The following is a 27,367-nucleotide window of genomic DNA, read 5'->3' on the forward strand; positions in this document are numbered from 1 at the left end:
GATATCTCAGATCAGTGTCAGTATAAGGAAGGATTATTGTTGGTTGTGGAATTTGTAATTAATTAAATTAGTTACACTATTAATTCAACTGGTGGAAGGTGCCATTGGCCTAATATACTAACCTCCTCTCCATCAAAACTGAGCTTGCTCATGGTTGGTTCATGTCACGAAACTAGCAGTCTTTTAGGCCTGACCTCTCTAACAAGCAGTTGTGGAGCAGAACAAAATGGAGAAAGCTGGCAGGATTGCATCTGCCCTGACTATGTTGTATTGGTAGGCTTGTATATACCCCCAGTCAGTCACATATTCACCTGAAAATGTCATACTTTTTTTTTTTTTTTGCAGGGGGTGCGTGGGTGGGGTTAGACGCTTCAAACCTTCACATCTAAACAGTCTTAAAGCTCATAATGAAACAGTGTGGTTGGCCAGTCTTGGAAGGGTGAGGGGGATACATGGTGATAAAGGGTCCTAAAAGATTGGCAATCTGAAATTTGTCCCAATATTAATAAAAGCAAACATTTTTCAACTTTCACTTAAGTTAGCCAATATGCACATGCATTACTTGAAAACTTGTTTGTGAAATATTCAAATTTTGTGGGTTATTCTGTAAGATGTCTATCAGTTGTGATGAAATTACAGTATCTTCGAGTGCTTATGTAGTTTACAAGTATAATTCTTATTTATTTGTGTACTCTTGTTACCCAGCTGCTTTTTGAAAATCCCACCCTTATTGCACATCCACCACAGGGAGATTACGACTTATTAATCAATATGGAGAAGCTGTAGGAAAGATATGTAGGTACTCTTCCATCTTTCTCACAATCTACATATGTAAACAGTCAGATAATTGGTCTTTGGATTTTACTTTCATTTAAATGGCTTTGAACAGTTTTGCTGACCTGGGAAGCCAAGCACCGAACTGATATTCCTCAGTGAAGGATGTCTGGCTGCCTTAGAGCTTTATACATCTACACTGTCCTTCAAAACCTGTAACTAACTATCATCTTTTAAATAAATGAATATAGTTGACATTGGTGAATGGCAAAACAGAACCAATTAGCCTTTTGATTAAAAGATGTATGCAGGGGCCTTTGTGCTCTAGAGAATGGGTTTTAATCATCTGATATTTATCTATTAATAAGCTTTACTTTTAAAGCATTAATTTTTTGGTTAACTAAAGCAGGGGTCGGCAACCTTTCAGAAGTGGTGTGCCGAGTCTCCATTTATTCACTCTAATTTAAGATTTTGCGTACCAGTAATACATTTTAATGTTTTTAGAAGGTCTTTCTATGTCTATAATATATAACTAAACTATTGTTGTATGTAAAGTAAAGTTTTTAAAATGTTTTTAAGAAGCTTCATTTAAAATTAAATTAAAATGCAGAGCCCCCTGGACCAGTGGCCAGGACCCGGGCAGTGTGAGTGCTACTGAAAATCAGTTCATGTGCTGCCTTCGGCACGAGTGCCATAGGTTGCCTACCCCTGCTCTAAAGCAATTCCTTTCACTGTAAAAAGGAATTTTAAGTTACTCACTCGTTCAATGTGCAAATCTTTCAGAATTATTTATGATATCGTGAAACAAAAACAAGACCTTTGTGATTTAAATTGCTAGGAATACTACCTTTCTATTAAATATTGCAAAACACTTAAGTTTACCATTTCTGCATATTAGGAAATGCACTTTTCAACACACAGCCTACCTCCCTGTATCATTGCAACTTACCTTTTTGTCCTGAAAAATTCTCATAACTAGTAGTAGCATCTGTTTTAGATCAAGTTAAGTGTCAAATTAACTGCAGATAGTGCAATATCCCTCTTCATCTTCTTGTATTGTTCAATTCTCCTTTTAGTAGTAAATTTATTGGGAATACAGGAAGCTTTTGTATGTACTAGGTGGGGACTTCACATCTACAAATCCCAGGCATTAAGATTAAATCAAGTCTCATTTCTGCTTAAATTTTTTTTTTTTTTTTTTTTTTTACTCACTTTATTCCAAGTTTCAGTCCTGTTAAACAATCTGTTCTTGATGATTGAAAGTGGAAAGATGACATTACTTAACCTGTGCTGCTTCTGAAGTCTCTGCTTCTCAGGTCAAAGCAACCTTTGAGATGCCCTGTTACTATTCAAGACCACAAATGGCTAACATACCTTTCTGATAGGTCAGCTAAACTCTGTAGCATAAGATTTACAATACTTAAAGCCACAGCAGCTTTCACGTTAGACAGCATTTATAATAGTAAAATGTAGACATGTCTGCCATTCCAGTAGAAAATTTACTAAAAGTGGAGAATAATGCTTATCCTATTTCCTCAATGCTGTTATTAAAATAAATAGATCATATGCTATACACTTATGGTAGTATCCAGCTTTGGGCATATGTATGATCAACCTGTGATAAGAGTAGAACAGCATCCTGAGAGGGGTTAGTGGTGCAATTGAAACTGGATGTTGCATTTTTTTGCTAGAAAAAAAATCCAACTATCTATGCACAAGTAGGTAACACAGGATAGATAAGTAAGTCTGCTAGGTGAGGAATGCATAGAACATAATAGGCCAGGTCCATTAAGACTGATAGTCTTACAGCCAGAGTGCTCTAAAGAAATGGTTCTCAACCAAGGTTGTGTGTACACCTGGGGTACATCAACTCATCTAGAAACTTGCCTGGTTTTACAAGAGGCTAAATAAAAAGCACACACGAAGTCAGTACAAACTAAAATTTCATATAGACAATGACTCGTTTATACTGCTCTATATACTACACAATAAAATGTAAGTACAATATATTCCAATTTATTTATTTTATAATTATATGGTAAAAATGAGACAGTAAGCAATTTTTCAGTAATAGTATGCTGCAACACTTGCTTACAAAATCAGACATTAAAATACAAGTAGTTTAAATGAGGTGAAATTTGGAGGTACTCACAACAAATCAGACTTCTGAAAGGGGTACAGTAGTCTGGAAAGGTTGAGAACCACTGCTCTAGAGCTCATTTTCTTCTGACTCTCAAGGAAGGAATCAACTCATAAATAGATAATATAAACTGAACAATGCCATCTTTTGAGCGGGATTGTCCTATACAACTATCTCTAACTCCTGTTTTATAAAGAGGCTGGTGACTTAAATTTAAAATTTAAGTTAAAAATCTAGTTAAGTAAAAGATACTTTAAAATACAACATTACACCCTCCTTGGATACTTCCCACAGAACTAGCTAAAGCTTACGCTTCAGGGTATGTGCCCCACCGCCCTAAAGAACGACATAGCCCGTATATTGCATGAGGTAATTTTATTAACCCATAACACAAAGTGACTTAACTGAATAATACTATTATAGTAAAATATTTAATCATATTCCTCTTTGAAAGCTATAACTTACTCTTGGCTTTAATCAGAAAGGTGGGTCATTAGTTTGTTGTGGCCCTCTAAACGCAGGATCTCTATCACCATTTCACAGCTCTTCCCTCAAGAGAATTCTTAACATTAATTGGTTATTTTATTAGCTAGTTTGTGCTGGAATGCTTAAAGTATCCTATTCTGTAGTACAGAAGCTTCTTTGAGAGCAAGCTCCTTTCCTATTTTAAATGGTCTTGATTCTGCAGAGGGAATGGAAATTTTATGACCTTCCTTCAGTCAGCGTTTAAAGTAACTTTATTTCAGTAGTCTGTGTTCTAACCTTGGCTTATAGATACTCAATTACAAATGTAACACTAAAATCAGCGTACAGTTAGACATACTGAAGAGCAGCCATGGCTCTAATTTCAGCTACAGAGGGATACTTCTTTGTTTGAAATACAGTTTAGAATGCATAATTCTTATCCATTAGTGAATCTGATTTGATGTCGTCATAACTTTACTATGTGATTGTGTAATTATATAAATCACATTCTTGAACTTGTATGCATTAAATTATGATCTGCAAATAACTCATTTTAGATTGGGATTTTCACAGGAAAATAAGAGATACCCAAAACCCATTAAAATTCAATGGGAGTTGGACACCAAACTCAAAGATGTTCCTGTGAAAATCCCAGCCTCAGTGTTTATATTTCATCTTAAATCACTCAAAGCTGTTGGAATATTTTGAATAGTTGCCACCCATATCTATTTCACAATAAATTACAGGTGTCTTGTTAGAACAAAATGTTTATTTTTCCTATTAGCTGTTGGTTAATCCATTGAAACAAGCTGCATGTCAGAAAACAAACATTCACTTATTTGATTAAAAGAGGTAGGTGTTTTGATTCAAAGTGCACATGGTTCAATCAACCTTGTAGTTACAAGAAGCTTTAGTAGTCCTGATTCATAGAATCAAGGCAGCATTTTTTTTCTTTTTAAAAAGGGTGTGCTTACAATATGGCCACTATACTCCTACAACTAGGGCCTACGGTTGCCATTTCGTTTAACACAAAGGTCTGACACTTTTGGAAACTACGAACTCCAGCATGCACTACCCTAGTGCTGTACTGTGATCAAACATAGCTTTCCTACTTTTGCTATCAAGGAAGAATGCAATCTTAGCATAATTGCATTAATCAATATGTAGCAGTGATTAGACTATGTATGCTTCACAGGCTCCACCGCTCAGTTACAAGTACAGCTCTATAGGCCTGTATTGAGGCACCCTTGTTTAAAATAAAGACAATTACATATTTCTGATTTTCATTTTACATAGCTAAAAATAAATCTATCCTTGCATCATTCCATATCTGACTGAAAATGCAGTAAGTCTCTTATACACTGCTTCCAGGAGTAAGAGAGAGAATACAATTATTCCACAGATTAAGCTGAATGCCCAACGAGGTCCCAAGTGAGTATATATTTGGCTCACAAACACTGGGCCCAGTATACGTGCTCCACTTCCAGAGGCAGTTAACCAGCCCATGTAGACACCCTGAAAAGGATCAAAGAACTGTGGTTAAGTAACAGAAAAAAAATTGATTTCATTTTCTTCGGTTACTCTAATTACAATAGAAAATGTATATAAGATCAGGAAAAGACACTGCTCATTTTTCTGGACTGTTGGTCTATGAACATTACTTGTTTTTTTTTAAGCAATAAAAGATAAGCAGTCATAATCAGATGCTTAGAGAGATATACAATAAAGAGACAAGTTCCTGTTGAAAAATCTATTTTATAACAAGATGCAACAGATGGATGAGAAAAAACAAGAGAAGGTGGAGATAAAGGAAGCAAGTTACTTATATTAAGCAGTGATCTCAGCTTACCACCTGATTAGCCATTGTAAGCTACTAGTGCTTTATAGGCATTGTGGCAGAAATGAAGCTAAAGGAGGGAACTGAATAAATTGCAGCTATCTAAATCTACCCCTTTTGATAGCATGGACATATATTCACGTTCATATTTATTCTTTATATTGCTTCACTGATGTGAATGATGTTCCCCAGCACTAATGATTAACATCTAATTTAGATATAACAATGTCATACTCCAAAATAATCATGAAAATTACAGGAAAGTCTTGGGATCGATAGATTGAAGTTCTCGCCTTATAGTGTAATATTTTTTTCTTTTTCATGAAGGGACTTGTATTAAACTTTAAAAACAGTTAAGATCACTGGAGACTTCTCTATTGTTGCAGAATACCTTTGTTGTTGGCAAAAGCAGCAAATTTAACCAATTCTTCCTACAGCTATGGCTGCAGAAGTGAAAAGTAGCCACCTCCCTCAGTGTTAAGGAAAATATCCAAATAGTTATTACTGCCATAGTGCAATTAAAACAATCAGATTTTTTAAAAAATTAGATGTCCTGAATACAAGACAACTCTGACTACCAATCCTGGGCAGTAAAAATGAACTGAGGGGGGTCTGGGGCGACTCTGCCCTTTAAGCCACCATGCAGCAGCATTGAACCGTTCAGGATACACGTCGCCCTGACAGGTACTGCTCCGGGAAAAATCTGACTGGTGCACAGGGCACGTACACACCTGAAGTGGAATGGACATGTGCAATCACTCGAAGAAGAACCGAAAACATCAAACCTGCCGAACTCAATTGTCTTATTAAAAACACAACTATCATTCTGTCTCCTATCCTTCCTCCCATTCCTAGACAAAACTGTTGAATACCATGTGGCACCTGGTGACTTCACAATTTTCAGACCAGGATATTTAAAATTAATCTTTCAAGTGGAAGCACAAGTGTAGAAAGCCAATTGCTACTTTTGCATCTTTGCTAGTGTTTTGAAGTGGCCCAATTGCATGAAGGAAACCTAATAAGTGTGACTTCACATACCTGTACCTTTGGAAGCTAGACCCAATGTGTTAATTAGATGTGTGTGGAGACAGAAAAAAACCCAATATTCTATATCTAGCTCTCCATAATGCTATTTTCTATGCCTTAAGAGCAAATGAAGCTTTAGTTCCATTAGTAAAATATGTTTGATATACTGAAGTAAATAACATACATTTAGGAACACAAAAAGGAAGGTCCTATTTACAAGATGTGGCACTATATCGTGGAAACCAGTAATTCTGTAAAGAGCTTAGGGGCCATGGTGGATAACTGCTAAACATGAGCTCATAGTCTGATGCTGTGGCTAAAGTGAGCTTACAAGATTCTCAGATGCATAACCAATACAGCATTTGCAATACCACTACTGGAATAATGTATCCAATTCTGGTATCCACATTTCAAAAAAGGATGTTGAAAAATTGAAGAGGGCTCAGAGGAGACCCACAAGAATTATTAGAGGACAGGAAACCCTGACTTACAGTAAAAGATTTAAGAAATTTGATTTATTTAGCTAAACAAAGAGACGGTTAAGAGGTGACTTGTTCACAGTCTATAAATACCTACATGGGGAGAAGATTTCTGACCAGGGAAGGCTCTTTAATCTAGCAGACAAAGGCATAACAAGATCTAATGTCTGGAAGCTGAAACTAGATAAATACAGAGCAGTTTTTTTAACAGTGAAGATAATTAATCACAGGAACAGCTTATCTAGGGAGCTGTTGGATTGTCCATCACTTACTACCTACTATAATCTTAGGATCCCTAGCTATGGACATGGATCCCACTGTGCTAGATGCTGTACAAACAAGACTGATGCTATTTTTAAAAAAATATGCTCTAGTTCAACCACAAGATAAGGGTCTGGTGCAGGAATTATTGGGTGAAGTTCAGCATCCTGGGATATGCAAGTTAGATCAACTGATCATTCTGGTCTATGAATCAAACAATTTTCTTTCCCAACTTTTCTTTAAAAAAAAGTTACTTTCAGCAGATGTTTTAAATGGATGTGTTGTGTGTTAATAAAGAGCATTCAAAAGTAGAAAAAGTCATGCACATTCATTGTTTTCAAATGTCTAACAAACAAGAGGATTCATCCCATAACCAACAAAGCAGTTTTGATCGAAAGACCAATGGAACGAACTATGCCATCAAGTATACATGTTACAGTAATAGCAAAATCTGAACAAATTCCCTAGTTTTCATTCTTACCTGAGGTTTCGGTCCTAGAATTTTTGAGTATAAAGTATAGGACATGACATTACAGACTGGATAGCCCAATCCTATCAGTATATCAGAGGTTATATACTGGGCCAAGTGGATCAATGGAGTGTACAGGCACCAGGGCTGCACAACAGAGCATCCTGTTGGCTCTACTGTGTGATTGGATGGTAGTTGTGTTGTTTGGAGCTTCCAGAAAGGTGTAAACATTTCATTGAAGATGATTCTGGGAATGGAATTATTCTTTATATCTGTGAAATTAAGCAAGGGATCCCATTTAAAAAAAGATGTTAATGAAATGCTTAGACTACAGTTTAGCGTTATTTATAATTATACCTTCCCACTGGATATTTGGTAATTGTTTTCCCCAAGGTAACAAGATAAAGAATCCAACCAAGATAATCAGTAGGCCTCCATAGAGTATAGCACGCTCACCAGTCCTGTTGAATAATGAAAACTATAACTAAATAATACATATTCATGACCGAATGTATCTAAAAATAATCTACTATACACAAATACAAATCCTGTACAATTTATTCATATGACTAGTCCCAATGACTTAAGAAGAACTATTTGGTTGAAAGAATTTGGCATAATTACTTTAGTCTAGAGAAGAGAAGATCGAGGGGAGACACAACAGTTTTCAAATATGTAAAAGGTTTTTCTAAAAAGGACAGTGATCAATTGCTCTTCATATCCACCAGGAGCAGGACACAAAGTAACCTGCTCAGTTTGCAGCAAGGGAGATTTAGGTTAGATATGAGGAAAAACTTTTTAACTATGAGGATAGTTAAGCACTGGAACAAGTTATCTAGGGAGGTTGTGGAATCCCAGTTCTTTGAGGTGTTTATGAACAAGTTAGACAAACACCTATCAGGGATGGTCTAGGTATACTTAATCCTACCACAGGGCAGGGGGCTAGAATAGGTGATCTCTAGAGGTCTCCTTGTAGCTCCTACATTTCTATCATTTGCTAAAATAAGATGAGCAGAATTTGATTCAGATAATGAAGACCTGACCTAAAATTCCCCAGACTTTCGTGAAGATAAACATTTTCCTGTCTGTTTACATTAAGATAAACAAGAGCAAAAACCTGATGAGTGACTTACTTCTTAGAAACTACTTTAACCACCATGAAGACAATGACGGATTCAATGCCAATTGCACCAAGGATTATTCCATTATAAAAAACTGCTTCTTTCCTGGTCCAGGAATACATATCCATTGTCAATGGAGTAGCTATGCTAGGCAGTAAAAAATAGGAGAGACATTAATAAAACCTGTACAAAGGTTATCCCAGAACAGCATCATCCATATATTTATTCTCTATAGTATCAGATATGGTCATACAGAAGCCTTCCCTCCTGACAAACAGACAAGAACATGTACGCTGTTTATAACATCATTTTGTGATGCATCACTTACAACAAATCCTCTGGGCTTGACTTTCCATTCCATTATACCAATTCTACACTGATGTAACATGAATTATTTCAATGGATTCATGGTGGTGTACAACTAATACAATGGAAAGGAAAAATCTGGTCCTTTGCATGTAAAAGATAAATATATAAGGCTGAATAGTACCTTATTTATGGTGTTCAAGGTTTAGCTATACAGCTGTAGTTACTGTTAATGGGATATGTGCATTTGTTTCCTTTCACAAAGCAAAGAAAATTTGGCCATTATGTTGTAGTCACCAGCCCCTTGCCACTGGGGTAAAACAAATGTTCACTTACTAAAATCCCTCCATTCATTTCTTCTCCTTCCCTTCCCTCTATTCCACCAAATGATCTTCAATCTAACAAGAAAGGCTGGACACTATTGCCATCAAAATTATGCTTTGCAATTCTGTTTCCATATAGCACTCCCAGCCTTTGCCAGTGAAAAAAGCAAACTTAAGATCCATCAGAGTTCTACTGCATGCAGCCACATATGTTCATTAAAAAAAAAAAAAAATCACTCAGATGTAATTTACCATTGTATACAGGAAAAACTGCTACACTTTGTCAAACTGAAGTCTGAACCGAGATGTTTTGTAAATATCAAATACATTTTTATAAGACATACTCAGTAGGGAACAGAAACTTCAAATATGTGATATTATAGCTCAAAATTCTGCACACAAGCTTATCCTTTCAAAATTATGTCAGTTTACCCATTTTAATGTACAAGAGTCACCCTAAACAGATGTACATTACATTTTCTTATTTTCCTTCATTCATCTATGAAATCCCCCTATTATTGTTAAGCACTGACTTGTCCTTTTTCAAGTTTAGGTTTATACACTGCAGTCACATCTCAACATAGCTAGATACTTTAATCCTAAAGGATACCAAAGTACTTTGCAAACTGCACCTATATATAAGAATCGCTTCAACCACTATTGAAATAAGTCTGAAGTGGAATGCCCTAGCCATTTACAAATGCACTACAGGGCTACACAATTTTTAGGACAGGAGGTAAAGGACAATGTATCCAACTGAAAATATTATTTCCCTTGCAGAGATTTGGTAGATAGAATTAAATTACCTCTATTGAAATCTGATGTGACATTGGGGTTTACATCTCAACTCGTGTGAGGAGCACAATGAAATCTTCAATAGCCACAAATGTTCAGCAATTTGGGTTTACATTTCATTCAAAAGTTTAAATATAACTGTTCCTTATATAAAAGTACTACACAGTGATACTCCGTGTTAAATTGATGTGCCACACTAAATGGAAAATATCATACAACTCAATTTTAATTATGGCTTGTTTTTGATGACGTGGGATAATGCTTACTTATATTTGCGAAACATTCAGTTATGGTAATGAGTGTAACAGAAAAGCCTATGAGTACTTTATGTCTTCAAAGAACTTTACAAACATTAATTAACGAGTAACAGGAGAAAACTGGTAGACTTACGTTTCAAAGACAGCAAAAACAAACAAGATGACAAAAAAAAGAATGTTGGTTGCTACAACAGCAACCTGGTCAATGTTCCCTTGGGCATCCTGATCCACATAATCACTTTCTGTAAAGAAACATAAGAATGAACTAAATTGCAAAATTAAGAAGTTTTACAATTCAATTAATGAGCTCTAATGTTACTCTGCGGCTACAGGTATTAATAATATTATGCATAATGTACAATTGTGACAGAATGCAGGATGCAAACAGGAGAGCCTGCACTCTGATCATTCAGTTATTACTTAGTTCCTCTTGAGGAAGCTGATGGGGGTAATTAGTCAATCAGGCTGGCTGGTTGGATGGTATAAGGAGCCAATTACCCCATCAGCCCAAGGCTGATAAAGAGACAGGAAGGAAATGCCAAGAGAGGAGAGGGAGGAACAGGGCTAGCTGAGCCTAGCCACACAGAGGTGGGAGACCTCCATGCCCCTCAGGCGCTGGTGAGAGGGCCAAAAGCTAGGTTAACATTGTAAATACATTGTTGCACAGGGACTCTTGTGAAAAGGATGGAGGGAACTCAAAATAAAGGACACTGTGATGACACAACCATGGGAGGCTGTGCAGTTTCTGCAGGAAGAAGGCAGGAGAGGAGCCACATCCCATGACATGAATCTTTCTGGGTTTGGGTATAGACATTTTTTGGGAGTAAATTATTTTATTTATTTATTTTTTTAAAAAAAGAAGCATTTACATTTCAATTCCCCTTGACTTACATTAAAAAAATTGGCTCTGGCTAAGAGTGAGCATGATTTGAATGATGGTGGAAAGAGTATTCACCATTTCCTGGAAAATATGTAAATTACTGTTGATTTCTCCTTATTTGTGAGGGACAAACATTAAGTAATCCTGGAAAATATTGAAGATCACACTAAATAGAGAATCTGTTTCTTAATCAGCTTCTCCATAGCTCTAGATCCCACAGATGAATTCCCAAGCAACAAAGGACCCCAGCAACATCCTCCACAATAAATTTTCAACATGGCAGAAATGGTAAATTTCAAAGATTTTTGTTTAAATTTGATAAAAACTGATTTTCAGATTGTTTGCAATGATCTGTTATAACTTAATATAGAAAACTATAATACACCTCTACCCCGATATAACGTGATCCAATATAACACAAATTTTGGATATAACACGGTAAAGCAGCGCTCCGGGGGGGCAGGGCTGCACGCTCCGGCGGATCAAAGCAAGTTCAATATAACGCGGTTTCACCTATAATGCGGTAAAATTTTTTGGCTCCCGAGGACAGCGTTATATCGGGGTAGAGGTGTATATGGCACTGAAATAGTTAGATTACCAATATAATGTTTCCTTTTAAAAGGGGGTTTATGATTAGCTGTAATTTTTCCTAAGACAGTATAAACCCTATCCAAGTGAATGGGATGTGCACACCATTTTAAAAAATTTAACTTTGCACAAAAGGGTACACAAATGCTGTATGGTACATATTGTAGGGTAGGTAGGAGCGGCACCTTGTGCAGCAAGAACTGTTTGTGAATTGGTTACCAATGTAACATATATATATTACCTCTAATTTAAACCTAGACTTGTGTAACATAGATTTTAATAGGACTCTGTAAATTACGGATCATACACCGTAAAACTGCACAATATTACACAAAATTATGTATACAAATGGTGGCTGGTTATAGCTGATAAGAGTATCATTATGTGATCAGTTGGAACAAGGAGTTCAATCTCCATGTCAATTTAATCGTTGGTCTCCGCTGAGATTGTCAGAAGGTGACAAATTTAGAAGGAACTGTAGTGATCATTAGCTCATCCCACATATACTATCACCAAAACGTCTCGATGGTAATAACTGTTTCATTACCAACTTGGGCCAGATTTCAATCTGGAGACAGACAGTTCTATATCCCATTACTAATTCTGAGTTGTTCAATCCACCACCCTCTGTAATATTTGTAAATTAAGGGTTGACTGATAAAAAAAAAAAAACACTTTATATACAATATGATAGTAAACTAAAGTATCACAGAATGTGTCAGTTTTCAAAGAAAAATATTACCTTCTGCTTCAAAATTGATGCTTTTGTACAGTCTTCCCATGTCATCCACTTGATGTTCTCTAAAGATTGAAAATTGTTCTCATTAGCACAGTTTACCCAATTCATTTCTTTTGTACCAAGCCACAGTTACATTTCTAATAATAAATAATTGGTACCATCTTGTATCTTAACCAGTCTTCACACTTTTAAACACTATGTGCAAACCTTAAGATTTCACTGTATTCAATACCAGTCTGGATACCACCTAAGCCCATTTATAGATGATCCTCTATGAAGCTAATGTGGCACTCATTTTTTTGTCCCATCTATTCAAGATGTATTTAAAAACAGAATCTGAAAGTATAAAGCCACCAAATTAAAAAAAAAAAAAAAAAAACCTAGCAAAATTTGGATTTAAGGCCCCAATTCAGGAAAGCATCCCTATTCATGAATTTTTTTTAAGTGTGTGCTTAACTGCTTTCATGAATCAGGGCCTGAGACTGGCCCAACATATTTGAGTCCACATTGCTGTGCCTTGGTACTGTAGAACATAGGATCCTTTCTCAGGGGTGCACAATACAGTAATTTCAAATATTGGTTCTGTTCAGCTAAAATTCTGTGTGGCTTTCTATGATGGGAATGGCTCTACAAATTCACACATATTGGCTGTGAAATGGGATAACCTATTCAAGTTAGCACATATGCACCAAAATGGTAACATACAAAATAAAGTGAGCTCTGCAGCAGGGAGGTATACACATAGGAATGTAAATGAGTTTCCTGCATGCCGCATATCAATAACTCCGTATGCTGAGTCCAATCCTCTCCCTCTGCTGTGGCTACCCAAGCTACTGAAAAGTCTTATAGCACTAAGCCTGGAATAACTCTCCAGCACAACAACATGTGGTGAGGACCAACTATCCATACATATCTGGAAGAAGAAGGGAGCAGGGAACCTTCTGATTCCATTGGAGTTGCTACTCTGCTGAATGCACCCTAATCTCAAATATTCAGGTGGTACAGACCACCTGAACAGAAAACTACAGGAGGCCTCCCTCTCGATCAGCTGTATCTTCAGAATGAGGGGGTAAGTAATCTTTGGGGCCCATGGAATCTCTTCATGTCTCTTGCTGGGCTTTTTTCCAGAAATGATAGCCACAAAGATATGCTTTAGGTCACATGGCCCTTTTACATTTATTCCCCGAGTAAAAGCTAAGCAAAGATTCCAAAAAGCAGCTACAGCATGGGACTAGGGATTTTCCTGAATTGGGGCCCTAGTGAAGAACTCCGCCTACTTCAGAAGCTTCACGAGCCAAATTGCTTTACAGGGCAATGAGACTGGATGGACTTCAACTCCATCTCTGGAAAGGGGGTAAGTTTTGCTGGAAACATGACAAATACATGTCTCAATTATTCGTTCATTGTCAAAGTGTGCAGAGCACCATGGAATACATAAAAATAAAGACAGTCCCTGCCCCAAAGAGTTTGCAATCTTTCTGTCTGTCTCCTAGATTATAAAGTCTTTGCAGGTCGGCAGCTATGGAGGTTAATATGAACTGGGCAGAGCCCTATATGCGTTTCAAATTCTATATACTAGGTATCAGGGCTGAATTACTGACACTAGCGTCCATAACATTTTGCTTTTATTGGTTTGTATCTCAGCCATACATCACTAAGCTTTGTTTACTAAAAAGTGAGGATGCATGAGTCACAGAAGCTAGCCACTTTGAATAATACAAGGCTTTATATTTTTAATGTAAGTGCTCAAGATGTAAATATTATTATTCTAGTTCTTTAAAACAGTGGTCATATTATCGCTATGTTCTTTTGAAAATTCTATCCTTTACCCTTATAATTTCAGTGAATTTTATTTTGATAAGTAGCCAAAGATAAATTTCAACAGAAGTGGAAGTATCCATAACGAACTATCCACAATATTCAAACAAGAAAATGTTTTAGTTTCTATTTAATTACCTGAATATAGCAAAGATTAGAATAATATTAATAACTCCTAGGATAGCTCCCAGTAGAACTGGTGCTGTGAACATGTTCACCTGGAGATCAATGATTTCCCATGTCACTCCTTTTTCTCCAATCAGAGAGAAGCAAGTCTGAAAAACTTAAGATAAAAAAATTACCTCAGGAAATTCAAACATTAAAATTATTAATGCATTATCTTTGGGGAATCCAGTGCACAGTCATCTGATGGATACCAATGGGATCCTAACTATCTGGAAATACATGCAGCTTGTAGAACATGCAATCCCCAGAAAGCCCTATGAATATACTCAACAAACAGCAGTGTGACACTAAGAACAAGTCAGTCAGCTGCACAAGGCCAAGAAAGGAAAATTATCTAGCTCCACACCTACCATCTAACTTGTGATTCTCTATAGTTGAACTGGATGTGCTAACTCCATCTACCCATCTATAGGAATGTCCTAGCATGGGATGGGGGTATCCCTTCTGCTAGCCCCAACAGAAGGGAAACAGACCAAAAAAAAATTAAACACTAAACAGGTCATGAGTGGGAGCAAGAGTGTGTGAATATATGTAAGAGCTCCTTCCCTGCCTAGCCTATGATCATCAGGAACTTGGCTGAGTGCCTATCAAAATGGAGAATGGGAAGGAAGAATGCACCCTGTATGCGAGTCATTTAGGGAGACTGCCTCTCTGGTTGTGTAGCCTCTTTAATGCTACTTCCAGGGTTGATTGACAGCCAGCCCCCCACAGAAAACTCTCACCCCCTGAGATATAAGGAGATATACTAAACATGCTCAACAGCCATAATTTCCTATGGTAATTGGGCAAGGTGGAGCCTTTAGCTACCTATGGAATGAGGTCAGGCTTGCACAGGCACTCAATGCCAAACTCTCATCACCCTAAATAAGGTACAGCTAGTTTGCAGAGTCTTTATGGGCCAGTAGCTGCTGAAGCATTGTGGAGATGCCTTTTTTTGTTTGTTTGTTTCATTTTCTGAACACCATCAACTGATTAGCAATGGAAGTAACAGTCCAAACCTACTTTGTTAATCCAGTTACACCTGGTAAATTGCCACCAAAATTACAGTGAACAGAACTGTACTCATAAACAATTAGACTTTTTTGGAGGTAATATCTGCATAATGAATAAACCACAGCAGTATGTTAACGTATTCAGTTTAATATGATGACAAAACATGCTCATTTTTGTGCAAACTGCTGCTAAGGAGATTCCCAGCCCCAAACTTAATGTCTGATTTTCTCCTAAATAACAAAAGGAGTGTGATTTGTTTTGGAGGGATGAGGAAATAAGAGATGTTGTACCTGGTCCTAGTATGAATCCTGTTGCTTGACAAGCACTGGTGTTGGCCATGGCACTAGTTCTTTCTGTAAGAGAAGTGGCACCAGCAATGTATGATCGAACTACTGCTACATTTCCTAAAAAAGATCAAAATGATACATTTAAATCTCCAGTCACAGTTAGTTCAATTCTCCCCCCCCCCCATACACCAAACAAGCACTTTGTTAATGGTACATGTTTCCCTATTATATGCACACAAGAAAGTATATAATTTTGCAGGTCTGTACACAGTGTTAGCTAACTACTTGGGTTAATCATTTGGGAAGATATTATTTGCCTAATAAATTATTTTGCTTAACATAACCATAAAGCTTGTCCTCTCTTAAGTAAGACACAAAATAAATTCATTAATCTTCAGCAGTTTAAATTCTGCTGCAATTACCTGCTCCAAACCCCACAAGGGCACGAGCAACCAGCATATAGTATTTGTTGTGTGAAGTAGGCAAATGGACATAGGCATAAAGGCAGTTAGCAGCCACAGAAATGGCAATTGAAACAACAAGTGGTTCTCTTCTTGGCCTGTAATTGGACCATAAACCAAACAGAGGTGAGGCTATCATTTGTCCAAGACTGTATGAAGAAATAATCCATCCCAAGAAACTTGCATCTGCTGTCAGATCAATCTGCAGAAACAAGTAAAGTGATTTTAAAAATTACAGTGTGCTCTTCATCATATCAACAAAAACAATTTTGGAATCAGTACCCTACAACATGTAAGATTCTGTGCTATACCTCTAAAGTGCAGAGCTTACAGCGGAGGGTCAGAAGGCACTAATGCAGCTTTAAGCCATCTTTGCACCTTTCTGAACCTGAAATGCTCCAGAGGCTAGAGAGACCCCCTGCATAACTTTCACTGAGGGCCTGTCACAGCAGTCTCCCCACACTGCCATCATGATCCTCCCACCCATAGCATGCCCTCTCTGCTGGAGATTATGGGGGGCAGGGTGTCTTTGGAAGGCAGTTGTCCCACAGTTCCTGCACCAGGGGACTTCTACGATGGCCGAAATCAGGCTTTTATGGGTCCCTTTACACCACTCCAGCCCTTTTACATGATGTAAAGAGACTGGAGCGAGGATGAGGCTCTCCCTCATCAATGCAAAAAAGATTGTAGTATAATAGTCCTTGACACATAGGGATTTTTATCTTCAAAGTTCTGTAGAAATGTTATTTTTTTAAGTCTGGACAACTTGTCCAACATACAAATAAATAGGATTCATATAGTATGTTTACAGCTTCGTTAAAAGTCCTTTTGGGGAAAACAAATTATCTAAAATATCTACAGTTTTCTACCAATTTACAATAAAACTTGAAGCGAAGTAAGATTGGGAAACCTAATGTTTAAGGATTGACAACATGAACCATTATTAACTGGTAAATTAAAGGACAGATTTTATGTGGAGTGTTAAAAATTCTCAGAGGCTAGGAGAGTGAATTTTCAGTCTAGTCATACACTTCCACTTATTGACTTAGTACAACTGTTTTGGTTTTATTGTTAGAATTTCTTATAAAGTGTAATGTTTTCTACTGTACACTCTATAAGCAGACCTCATGTCTCTCTCTGTCTGTATAGTGCTTAGCACAATGGGATCTGAATGGAACCTACTTCAATAAAGTTAACGAAAAATACCTATCCCCAAATATCCTGATTTTATTCAAATACTGTTTAAAACTGCAAGATATTCACGTTTACATCTACATATTGCTTTGACAGTCTTTTCTAAATAAATACAGTACTGCAAATTTAATTAAAAGTACAAAAAAATCAACATGCTACATGGTAGTGGAAATTACTACCGTGGAAATAAGGATCAATCATTAAAAATAGCAATACAGTATTCCTACGTTAAAGTGTGATTAAAGTGTGAAACAGAAAACTAATTACTGAAAATGTAATAGTTTAAACTATTAGGGGAGTTTAGATAAATAAGTCCCTGGTCCACCAACGAGATCTATTCCTGTACAGAGCTTGTTGAAGGATTGGGCCTTAAACTGTAAAGTCCCTATATACCACAATAAAGCTCTAACAGTGATTTTACGTTCTAATAAAGCAGAAAATAAAATCATCATTAATCATCATCATTAAAATTTACAAACCTTTTGCAGATATGGCCATACTGACATAATTACAATTGAAAAACCTGTGATGTATTAAAAAAATAAAAACAAGAAAACAGAATTGGAGTTACTTTACATTGCTACATGTAATCATTAATCAAGTACTGTAAAACGGATATTATGGGGCTGATTCTTCTGCTTTTTAAAAATACTGTATTCTCAAACTGAAGCTCCACATGGCAACCAAAAGTACAATGGTTGCCATGCTGGATTAAAGAACAGTAATTGCTTTTCAGTTAGAAGAACTCTTATTTAAAATAAGGGCACCACACTACGTAGATGTGTAAAAAAGTTTAATGCACTGAACACCTAGAGTGTGATCATGGTCCCACTGAAGTCTATATATAGGTGTTTTCCTCAATCCATATTAGGGAATAGAGCTCTCAAAGAAACAGATTTTCTTGGTATCAAAAAATAATTTTACATTTAGATTTAATACTTTCTTCAATCCTTCATCAATCTAAGTACCATCCTAATATCACACTAACCAACACAAAAGTCAAAAATGAGCGGATACCAGAAATCAACTGAATTCACACTTTAATGAGTTTGGCTCTGGGGGTCAAAGAGAAAACTGTTCTGCAGTTAAAGATAATTTTGATATATTGGGGAAACAAAAAGTACTATGATGCCCTAGGAGGAAAAACATCTGCAAGTATATGTATTTTAAAATCCAATATTTGTATTCCAGCATCGCAGAGAAATCCTCATTCTTTAATACTAATGGTTGCTATTTACCCTTCCTTTTAATTCATCAACCTTATTTTCTCTATTCACAAGTAGTCATTGCATTTTTATGATATATAAAAAAAAAATAACTAGTAAGGGAGCAGAAATAGTTTTAATATATAGACTTCTTAGAATTCTCAAATCAAAATAATATATCCATTGTACAAATAGTGTTGAAATTCTGCTGGATGAATATCAAGATTACTTACCTACACTGCTGAGAAACATTGTGAGGTACATAATACGAATGGACCTCCACCTACTCCTATAATGCTGTTGCGTTTCCACAACATCCCCATATCTTGAACAACAATAACAAAAAAAGAAGAAATAATCTCATTTTGTTGTTTAGCTCTTAATGAAGAATTTCTCAGCCTAAAGGACATCGAAAGCATTTTTCACAGGTTACCTCAAATTTTACAAATAGTATATATATTTTGTAGCTTACACTGTTCCTAACCGTTCATTGAAGAATATTAAAACACACATTGAAACAGCAGCATGCACTAAATGGCTTTTCTTTTCTAAAAAGAAATGTTTACCCTATTGTATCATGTTTTATTAATGATTGTTACAATAACAAAGTCACATATAGCTCAGCAATATTATATACCTAATAAATATGTCCTCCAATATTTTCCTCTCTTGGTTGCAGCATTTTGTGGTATGTCTTGCTGAAGTGAAAGACGCATCACCTATCACATAGCACATACTTGCTTTTTGGCCCCCACTTCCCTATTAAACTGTGGTAGCACTGAAGAGAAAAATCAGAATCTGATATGCCTTTCACTCATGCACCACAGGACCCTAAAATAGCAAAAGGACAAATCTATTGGAAAACTGCACTTTTGCCCATGCTGTATTTTTCTTTTACAAGTAAATTCAACCTTCATACAACATGCTAAACTGGAATCAGTGAGACTGATTTATGTTTGCTTATGCCTAGCCTCTGAATCCCGCAAGCCATTCGTGTAGGCAAACTCCTTTGTCTCCACATAGACATAAGGGTTTATTTGCAACAGATTATAGGACTGGGGCCTAAATCATGACAGCTAAACATTCCCTTTCAGTGTTATGAATTTAAAAGAAAAATAAAATGAAATCCTAACAACTGAAAATGACTACAATCAAAAGCGAACCTGACAAGCCTATTTTCGTTATTTCCAGGCTTTGTGAAATGAAAAATGTAAATAAACAACATAACTGGTGAAAAGTTATTTTTTTTTATCATTCCAAGATAAAAGATCTAAAGTACTGTTATAGTTATATGAGCAAGGATTATTTTTATACGATGTATGCTGATAGTATCTCTTGAGGATCTGTTTATTTTTCAGAGGCAATAACAATTCCAATTTCTTCACAGGATTCTTCTGATTAATTCTATTTGTGAGGGACCATCTCTGTTATAGGTACTTTGACCTGATCAACATAGTTTTTGTATTAGTATAGCTTTCACTTGGTGAGGGTTTTTTTCCCTTCTCTTTTGGGGGGGGGGGGGGGGGGTTGGGAGGTGTTTGTTTTTGCATTCACGTGTACAGATAAGTCCTTAGAAGATAACTATTAATCACTTCTGAAGACAAGTGCTTATTTAAGCTTCAGCCTTTTGCTGTGAGGGTGGGGAAAGACGCGTGCCAGGTACCACCCAGATACTGTGATAAAGTGCTGTATAAAATACCTAGATGGACAACCACAGAGAATGAGGGAGTTATGTGTATTATTTTTTCTAAATATCTCAGTTTCCTTGTTTGATATTCTGCCTGACTGTACAGAGTTAAATCAATCAAAGGAGGCTGGTGAGGAGAAAGCAAAGAGGAAACAAAACTCTGATGGAACTAATCCTTAACGGAACAATAGCGGACGCTTTTAATTAGCAATGCCCATACCTGGCTTCATTGACACTAGCAAGAATTACTTTTCTGAGGCCTGAGCCTAGACTTAAAGGGGACACTAAAACCTTACAGATGTTGGCCTAGGGAAGAAGAGTGATTGAGGTGGTTCTCAGCAGCTGCCCAGATGCTGACAAAAACACATAAAAGTAGAGAAAGAATGCATCAAAGTCATCTGCTCCTCCCAACCTAGAGATGGAGGTAACTGGGCTGAATGGAACACTCCAAAGCTTGCAAGGAAACATTAAGGTTTAGATAGGGGAAGTATGCACACAGGCCTCTATTGTTTTTACCCTTTGCTCTGCATGCTACCTACCTTTGAATGAATAAAACAATGCTTTGTTTTGAAGAAGCTATTTTGAGTCACTTTAATCAGCAGCTGCCACAAGCTCCCACGGGAAAAGGGCTTACAGGTGCCAAACCCATCTGTGCCTCTCATGTTAATGCAGTTGGGAAACAAGTGGGCTACCACCCAAACTGCCAGTCGCAGAGTGGTTGGACCACGCGTTCCACCTTTGAGAACCAGGCAGGAAGCCTAAATTTTAGGCCCTACTCAGACCCAAGCCCACCCAGCCCAACCCTTTCCCCACCAAACTTGAGTCAGCACCACCATCACCTCCTCCTGCCCATGGGGTCAGTGTGGTGGTGGTTGTGTGTGCCGGAGGCTGTGCCCCCTGCTCCTACTGTATCTTGCTTGCTGTATGTGCTGTGGGATGAGAAACGCTGTGACTCCTTGGCACACTCACTCTGCTGCACACACTGCACAGTGAGGTGGCAGTAGCAGTCAGAGCAGTGCATGCAACTGTGGCTGTGGAGATCCCATAGGCAGGAGGAGGCATGCCAAACTGACCCTGAATGGGTCTGGTTGTTGCAGTTGACCTTACCTGGACCCCACACTTGTAGTCGGGTCCCATCAAATTTAGGTTGGTTTGCAGGGCTCTATTGAGGAGGACAGACCTAAAAGACTGAAAGGGGTCTAGAGTGCAGCTTGCCCTATAACCATGCCAACAGCTATGACAGATTTTTAAAGATGTGCACAGTATTCTTTGGCATCTTCACTGAGACCAAACCATTTTACAGCAGCCACTAGGTGAGTGCAACTTTCACTCATCACCAACGTGGTGAGCTGGAGGCAAAAGAGGAAGGAAAAAATGGTGATGGGGGCATTCTCCAGTTTCTGCTCATGCAAGTAACCAAAATGAGACACCACCATACAGATGTTGAAAATACAGCTGGGCAGGCTCTGGGAGGTTTACCAGTGGGCTCCACTTTGGTGGTGCTTGAAGAGGCCTTTGGTCTCTGAAAGCTCCTTGACCTTGGCTCCTCCCTGACTGGATCAAATAACCCAGTTGTGGTGTATCCCCCAAATGCTACCCCTACTGGGATATCGGTCGCAGCAAATTGGATCTGTGTGGCTGGCTCATTTCTTCCAGGGAAGGCGAAGTGTAAATCGCTGTCTGTGCGCTGCACTTTATATCACAGTCAGTACCGGGTTTACAATGGCTCCGATGGCGCCAGGCCCACACTTGGAAGGGGCCCACAAAGGGTTAATCCAGCCTGGGCCACAGCCCAGCAATGTGAAGAGTCAGCAACTTCCCAGCACCAGCTGAAACACTCAGCAGCCTGGGGAGCGCAGTGAGCAGGTGCAAAAGGGATTGGTGATGCAGGGTGTACTGGGAGTTGTAGTTTGCACACCGCTGTGTTCGGCTGGGGCCCTGGGACCTGCGCTGCCAGCTGCACTACTAGTCCCAGTATGCCCCGCACCATGCTACCAGCCACCCCAGCTGAAGTGGTCGGAGCAGACCAAAAAGAAACCCCAAGCAAGGAAATGGTCTGCTGCAGGGAGAGGGTTCCTGGCGCTAATCCCGCTGTGCTCCCCTCCCCCTTGGAGCTCCTGGCTCCCCCCACCCCTGAATCTCCCCGACTCTCCTGGGGCAGTGGAGAGCTGGGGGCAGCCTCCTAGCGAATGTGATGCCCGGGGGCTCCTGGGCACTGTCTCGACCCTGCACTTCAGGGTGGGGGTTGGTTGTCTGTGGTCCCTGGGAGCGGGGGGGCGCGGTGACAGTGGGGCTTGTCAGTGCTGGCTGCTGCACCCCCTGCCAGTGGGAATGCCCAGAAACTGCCCCCCTGCACTCCAGGGAGGGGATGGGGCGCGGCGCAGCCCAGTTTTGGGGGAAAGGGGCAGTTGTGGGGCAAGTCAGGGTGCGATGGGGGAGCTGGCTGTGACTCCGTGTGGGGATGTAGGAGAAGCAGGGTGTTAAGGTAGAGGTTGGTGTGACAGGGGGCAGATGGAGGGAGGGGAGAGTCTGGGTTGAAGGTGGGGTTTGGCTCAGTGTCTGTGGGGGTAGTAGAAGAGAGTGAGGTGACAGCTCTGGGGTGAAAGTGTGTGTGGGGGTGTGGGCAATAGCAGGGAGATTGAGGAGAGCCTTTGTTGGGGGTTAGTTGTGTGGGATGGGGACAGTAGGAGGGACGGTGGGGAGAGCCCAGGTGTGAAGATTGGGGTAGGAGTTTGAGGCTGGATTGTGGTAGCCTTTGTGTTAAAGTGTGTGTTTTCTCTCAGTGGCCCTTTCTCCCTGCAAAAGATGGGCACCAGCAATTTTCCTCCCCACACTCTGCCCCAAAGTTTTGTAAACATTATTGTACCAAAGTAGAAAATGCAGCTTTCAAAAAATGTATTTACGAAACATAACTTTGGGTGGAGGAGGAAGTGGTGGGGAGATGCAGGTGCGACACCACTGACTGCTACATCCAGGCTTAATATGGTTCCTATTTCTGCTAATTAAGCACTTGTGTTCAGGGCCCGAAGCAGGAGCTGAGTGCTTAAAGAAAAAAGACAAAACTAACAAACAACCCCCTCCCACACAAACCAAATTCAATGGTATTCTGGGTACACTGATGTTAGCCCAGTGGAGATCTCAGTGTGGCTTCAAATATCTTATTTTGTTATTGAATAAATGTTTTCATCCCCATCCCGGCAATAACACATTTAATGGTGGTGTCACATCCGGCCCACACTTGGAAGGGGCCCATCACAACCACAGTGATGGGAGCCTACAAATATGTTTGGTGCTGGGCCCACAAAAAATTAATCCAGCCCTGATCACAGTATCTGGGCAGTACCTAGCACACGTCTTTCCCCACCCTCACAGCAAAAGGCTGAAGCTTAAATAAGCACTTGCCTCCAGAAGTGATTAACAGGTATCTTCTAAGGACTTATCTGTACACATGAATGGTACTGCTTCAGGTATGCTGAGTTACCACTAATACAGAGACTGTGATACAAAATGCTGCGCACAGACAGCGATTTACACTTCACCTTCCCTGGGAGAAATGAGCCAGCGGCACAGATCCAATTTGCTACGAGGGATATCCCAGTAGGGGTGGCATTTGGGGGATATACCACAACTGGGTTATTTGACGCAGTCAAGAAGGAGCCTAGCAGAGCCCATAGGCTTATTCAAGCTCTACCCAGTGGAGCCCGCTAAGCGAGTTACCCTAGCTGCCGACTCGGGGAATCTCTGCCTCTCACGCGCCCCGCGCCTCTGCCCCAGGGCGGCTGCTGGAGCCTGGCTTTTCGCTGCCACTAAGCGACCCGGGCTTGCTGGGCACAACCGGGCTGAACCAGAGCCCCGGGCGAGGGGCTCCACAGCGCCATGCCCAGCCTCTCGCTGGGGCGCCGGCGGCAGTGCCCGGTGCGGGCTCGCCGGGGCAGTATCACGTGCTGGCGGGTCGGGGTCCCCACTTTACAGCGGGCTGCCGGCGGCTGCAAGGTCAGACGGGCCCGGGAGCCTGTAAAGACAGGTGCGGGCGGCCTACCTGCTCTCGTCATCCCCCTCTGAGCTAAGCAGAGGCTCCTGCCCTTCGGCAGCAAGGGCGGCACCGGCAGGGACCGCGGCCATGTCTGCTACCCAACACAAGCTCCTACCGCGGCCGCCGGCACCAGGCAGGCGGAGGGGGGGGGAAGGAGGAGGAGGAGCCTCCTGCCCATGACGCCAGCTGCTGTTGTTGTTGTTGTTGTTGTTGCCGCTGCTGCCGGCGGTGTCGCTCCGGAGCTGGCTATCCCGAGCCGCCCTCCCGCGCGCCTGACTGTCGCGCATGCGCGCGCACTCCCTTTCCGTTAATGCTGGCGGTCGGGCTGGCGTCACGTGGGACGGTAGGATGCTAGAGAAAGGCGGGGCGCCAATCACGTGTGAGTTTTGATAGTAGCAGCTAGTCTTCTCCCCGGTCCGCTTCATCAGCTGAGCGGCGGAAGGGGCTGGCCGGGTGGTAGCAGCGCCCCGGTAGCGACCTTCAGCCCTTCCCCGCCTCACGCCCCCGAGAGCGGTTGTCCCTTCCCCTATGTGCGGCATCTCTAGCTGGAGGTGGCGGCGGCAGCAGCAGCGGGGAGCCCCCTGCCCGGCTCAGTGAGTGACCCCGGGAAAGTGTCGGGCGGTGGGAGTCTCTGGCCGGTCTCAGGGCCGGGGCCTCTCCGGCCGCAGGCGGGGACTTGCTGCCCGACGCGCCTCCATGAGGGGCCTGGGTCGGGACAGCGTCACGATCGTTTGGTGCTGGGGACGCGACTCGAAGGAGAAGGGCCGTTTCCGCCTGCGGTCAGTAACTCGTCGCCTCCAGCCTAAGGGTGCGGGAAGCCGGGCTCGCCCCGCCATCCTCTTCCTGCGGGTGCCCGGCCCGCCGCCCTTCCTGCTCCTTGGCGGGAGAGCGCTTGCCCTGCCCTGGCCAGCTGGTGCCCAGTGTCTGCGCTTCCCTCCGGGTCTCCGTATCAGCAGATGCCCAATGGTGGTGAAACAATTTTATAGTGGGTTCTGAAGGAGGAAACCGTGTATTCGGTTGTTATTACTACTTCAGGCTAGGGGGTTCAGGAGCACCCGGAGTTCCAGCAGCTGGCTATGGCCATGCCCCCACCCTGACGCAGTCGGGACTGCTGTTTTAAGACATGTCCGTGTGTGTCTGTTTATCGATCTTGTCACTGCTCGCTCACCTGCCCTGCTCCAGAAAACCTCTGTGAAACTAATCCAGTCTTATCACCGCTTTGGTTTCATTTCTCCAAACCTGGAGTGGAAGGTAACAGGGCAGTTGATGTTCTCCGCTTGCTCTGTGTAACCCATACCCTAAAACAGTTATTCAGAAAAATATTGTGGCTTCTACTTGTCATCCACCTGTAGATTACAGCTTGTATTGTATCTGGTACAACTACTTGGTTGGTGTTTTCTCTTTATAACTTACTATGTTAAATTTATACATCACTTTTGAAAGTGTCTGCTTTTTCTCCAGTTGATCTGTTTGTTTAGTTTTGTACTTTGAACAAGTAAATGTTAGACTGAACTAGTGATCAACAGATATAAATCAAGACCAACAAGTAAAACAAGAATCCATACATAACATCATCAGGACTACATGATGATGCTGATGAATTATGTAGTACTTTTTGTTGAGGACCTTGATGTGACAGGTTGCATTACAGAAACCCCCTGGGGAACTGCCAACTGATGTGCCAAGACTACTTTTGCCCCTGCTTTCCCTGCCAGCTTGGGAATCCAGCACCCTGTCTTGCTGAGCCAGACATGCCAATCTGCTCCAACACAGACCCAAGGTCTGAACCACATGCCCCAAAGCTGCAGACTTAACTGAACCCAACTTACAGAAGTGTTCCTGTCTTTAACACTCAGATGGCCAACTCCCAATGGGGTCCAAACCCCAAATAAATCCATTTTACCCTGTATAAAGCTTATACAGGGTAAACTCATAACTTGTTTGTCCTCTATAGCACTGATAAGCACAGCTGTTTGCTCAGGTATTAATACATACTCGGGGTTAATTAATAAGTAAAAAGTGATGATTTTATTAAATACAGAAAGTAGGATTTAAGTGGTTCCAAGTAATAACAGACAGAACAAAGTGAATTACCAAGTAAAATAAAACATGCAAATCTAAGTCTAATACAGTAATAAAACTGAATACAGATAAAATCTCACCCTCACAGATGTTTCAATAAGTTTCTTTCACAGACTGGACGCCTTCCTAGTCTGGACACAATCCTTTCCCATGGTACAGCCCTTGCTCCAGCTCAGGTGGTAGCTAGGGGATTTCTCATGATGGCTGCCTCCTTTTCTCTGTTTCACCCACTTATATATCTTTTGCATAAGGCTGGAGTCCTTTGTCCCTCTGAGTCTCCCCCCCCCCTTTTCTCAATGGAAAAGCACCAGGTTAAAGATGGATTCCAGTTCAGGTGACATGATCACATGTCACTGTAAGACTTCATTACCCACTTGCCAGCACACATGTATACAGGAAGACTCACAAGTAAAACTGAACCATCTACAGACAATTGTCCTGGTTAATGGGAGCCATCAAGATTCCAAACCACTATTAATGGCCCACACTTTGCATAATTACAATAGGCCCTCAAAGTTATATTTTATATTTCTAGTTTCAGATACAAGAATGATACATTTATACAAATAGGATGACCACACGCAGTAGATTATAAGCTTTGTAATGATACCTTACAAGAGACCTTTTGCATGAAGCATATTTTAGTTGTGTTATATTCACACTCATCAGCATACTTTCATAAAATCTTATAGAGTGCAATGTCACACTTGGTTTCTCCACAAATATTTTTATACCCAGTTATGCTGAAAATATAGTTCTCAAATTAACAAAAAATAATCCTGGTGGTCTCTCTCTGATCTTTATGCTCCCAGGTCTTGTACTGGAAAAGATAAATGTATCATGTCACTTCGATATGAAGGAATATTTTTATCATGATCTTGAATGATGGTGGGTATTCTGTGCTAGTGCATTGAAAATAGGTATAATTTCTCAGCCGGATCAGTTTAGTTTGTTGGCAAGA

The 27,367-nt window shown here is 40.3% G+C and overlaps 2 protein-coding genes across 4 annotated transcripts in view; one reads left to right on the top strand and one right to left on the bottom strand.

Moving 5' to 3' along the window:
* Positions 1-3,711: 3,711 nt before the first annotated feature.
* Positions 3,712-24,451, bottom strand: MFSD8 (major facilitator superfamily domain containing 8). Of its 2 annotated transcripts, none has more exons than XM_024211449.2 (12): positions 24,331-24,451; positions 18,838-18,929; positions 17,879-17,922; positions 16,167-16,407; positions 15,748-15,861; positions 14,417-14,561; positions 12,464-12,522; positions 10,387-10,495; positions 8,585-8,719; positions 7,809-7,912; positions 7,464-7,723; positions 3,712-4,894 (listed from the first exon to the last, which is right to left on the bottom strand). In XM_024211449.2, exons 1-12 carry the CDS (start codon positions 24,411-24,413, stop codon positions 4,688-4,690), a joined length of 1,593 nt encoding a protein of 530 aa, XP_024067217.1. In that variant the 5' UTR covers positions 24,414-24,451; the 3' UTR covers positions 3,712-4,687. The 2 variants fall into 2 exon arrangements, with proteins under 2 accessions (XP_024067217.1, XP_024067216.1); XM_024211448.2 differs by lacking the exon at positions 24,331-24,451 and adding an exon at positions 19,242-20,025.
* Positions 24,452-24,738: 287 nt separating this feature from the next.
* The window catches only part of ABHD18 (abhydrolase domain containing 18), a 42,435-nt gene continuing 39,806 nt past the window's right edge, over positions 24,739-27,367 (top strand). The window contains exon 1 of one of the 2 annotated variants that reach the window (XM_026647816.2): positions 24,739-25,103. The gene's annotated coding sequence lies outside the window, so the exon portion shown is untranslated. The remainder of the gene's footprint in view (positions 25,104-27,367) is intronic. The other variant, XM_026647815.2, reaches the window with a different exon arrangement.

The sequence above is a fragment of the Terrapene carolina genome, unplaced genomic scaffold (genome assembly GCF_002925995.2).
Source record: "Terrapene carolina triunguis isolate 2854851 unplaced genomic scaffold, T_m_triunguis-2.0 Scaffold66, whole genome shotgun sequence".
In the NCBI taxonomy this organism is placed as follows: Eukaryota; Metazoa; Chordata; order Testudines; family Emydidae; genus Terrapene; species Terrapene triunguis.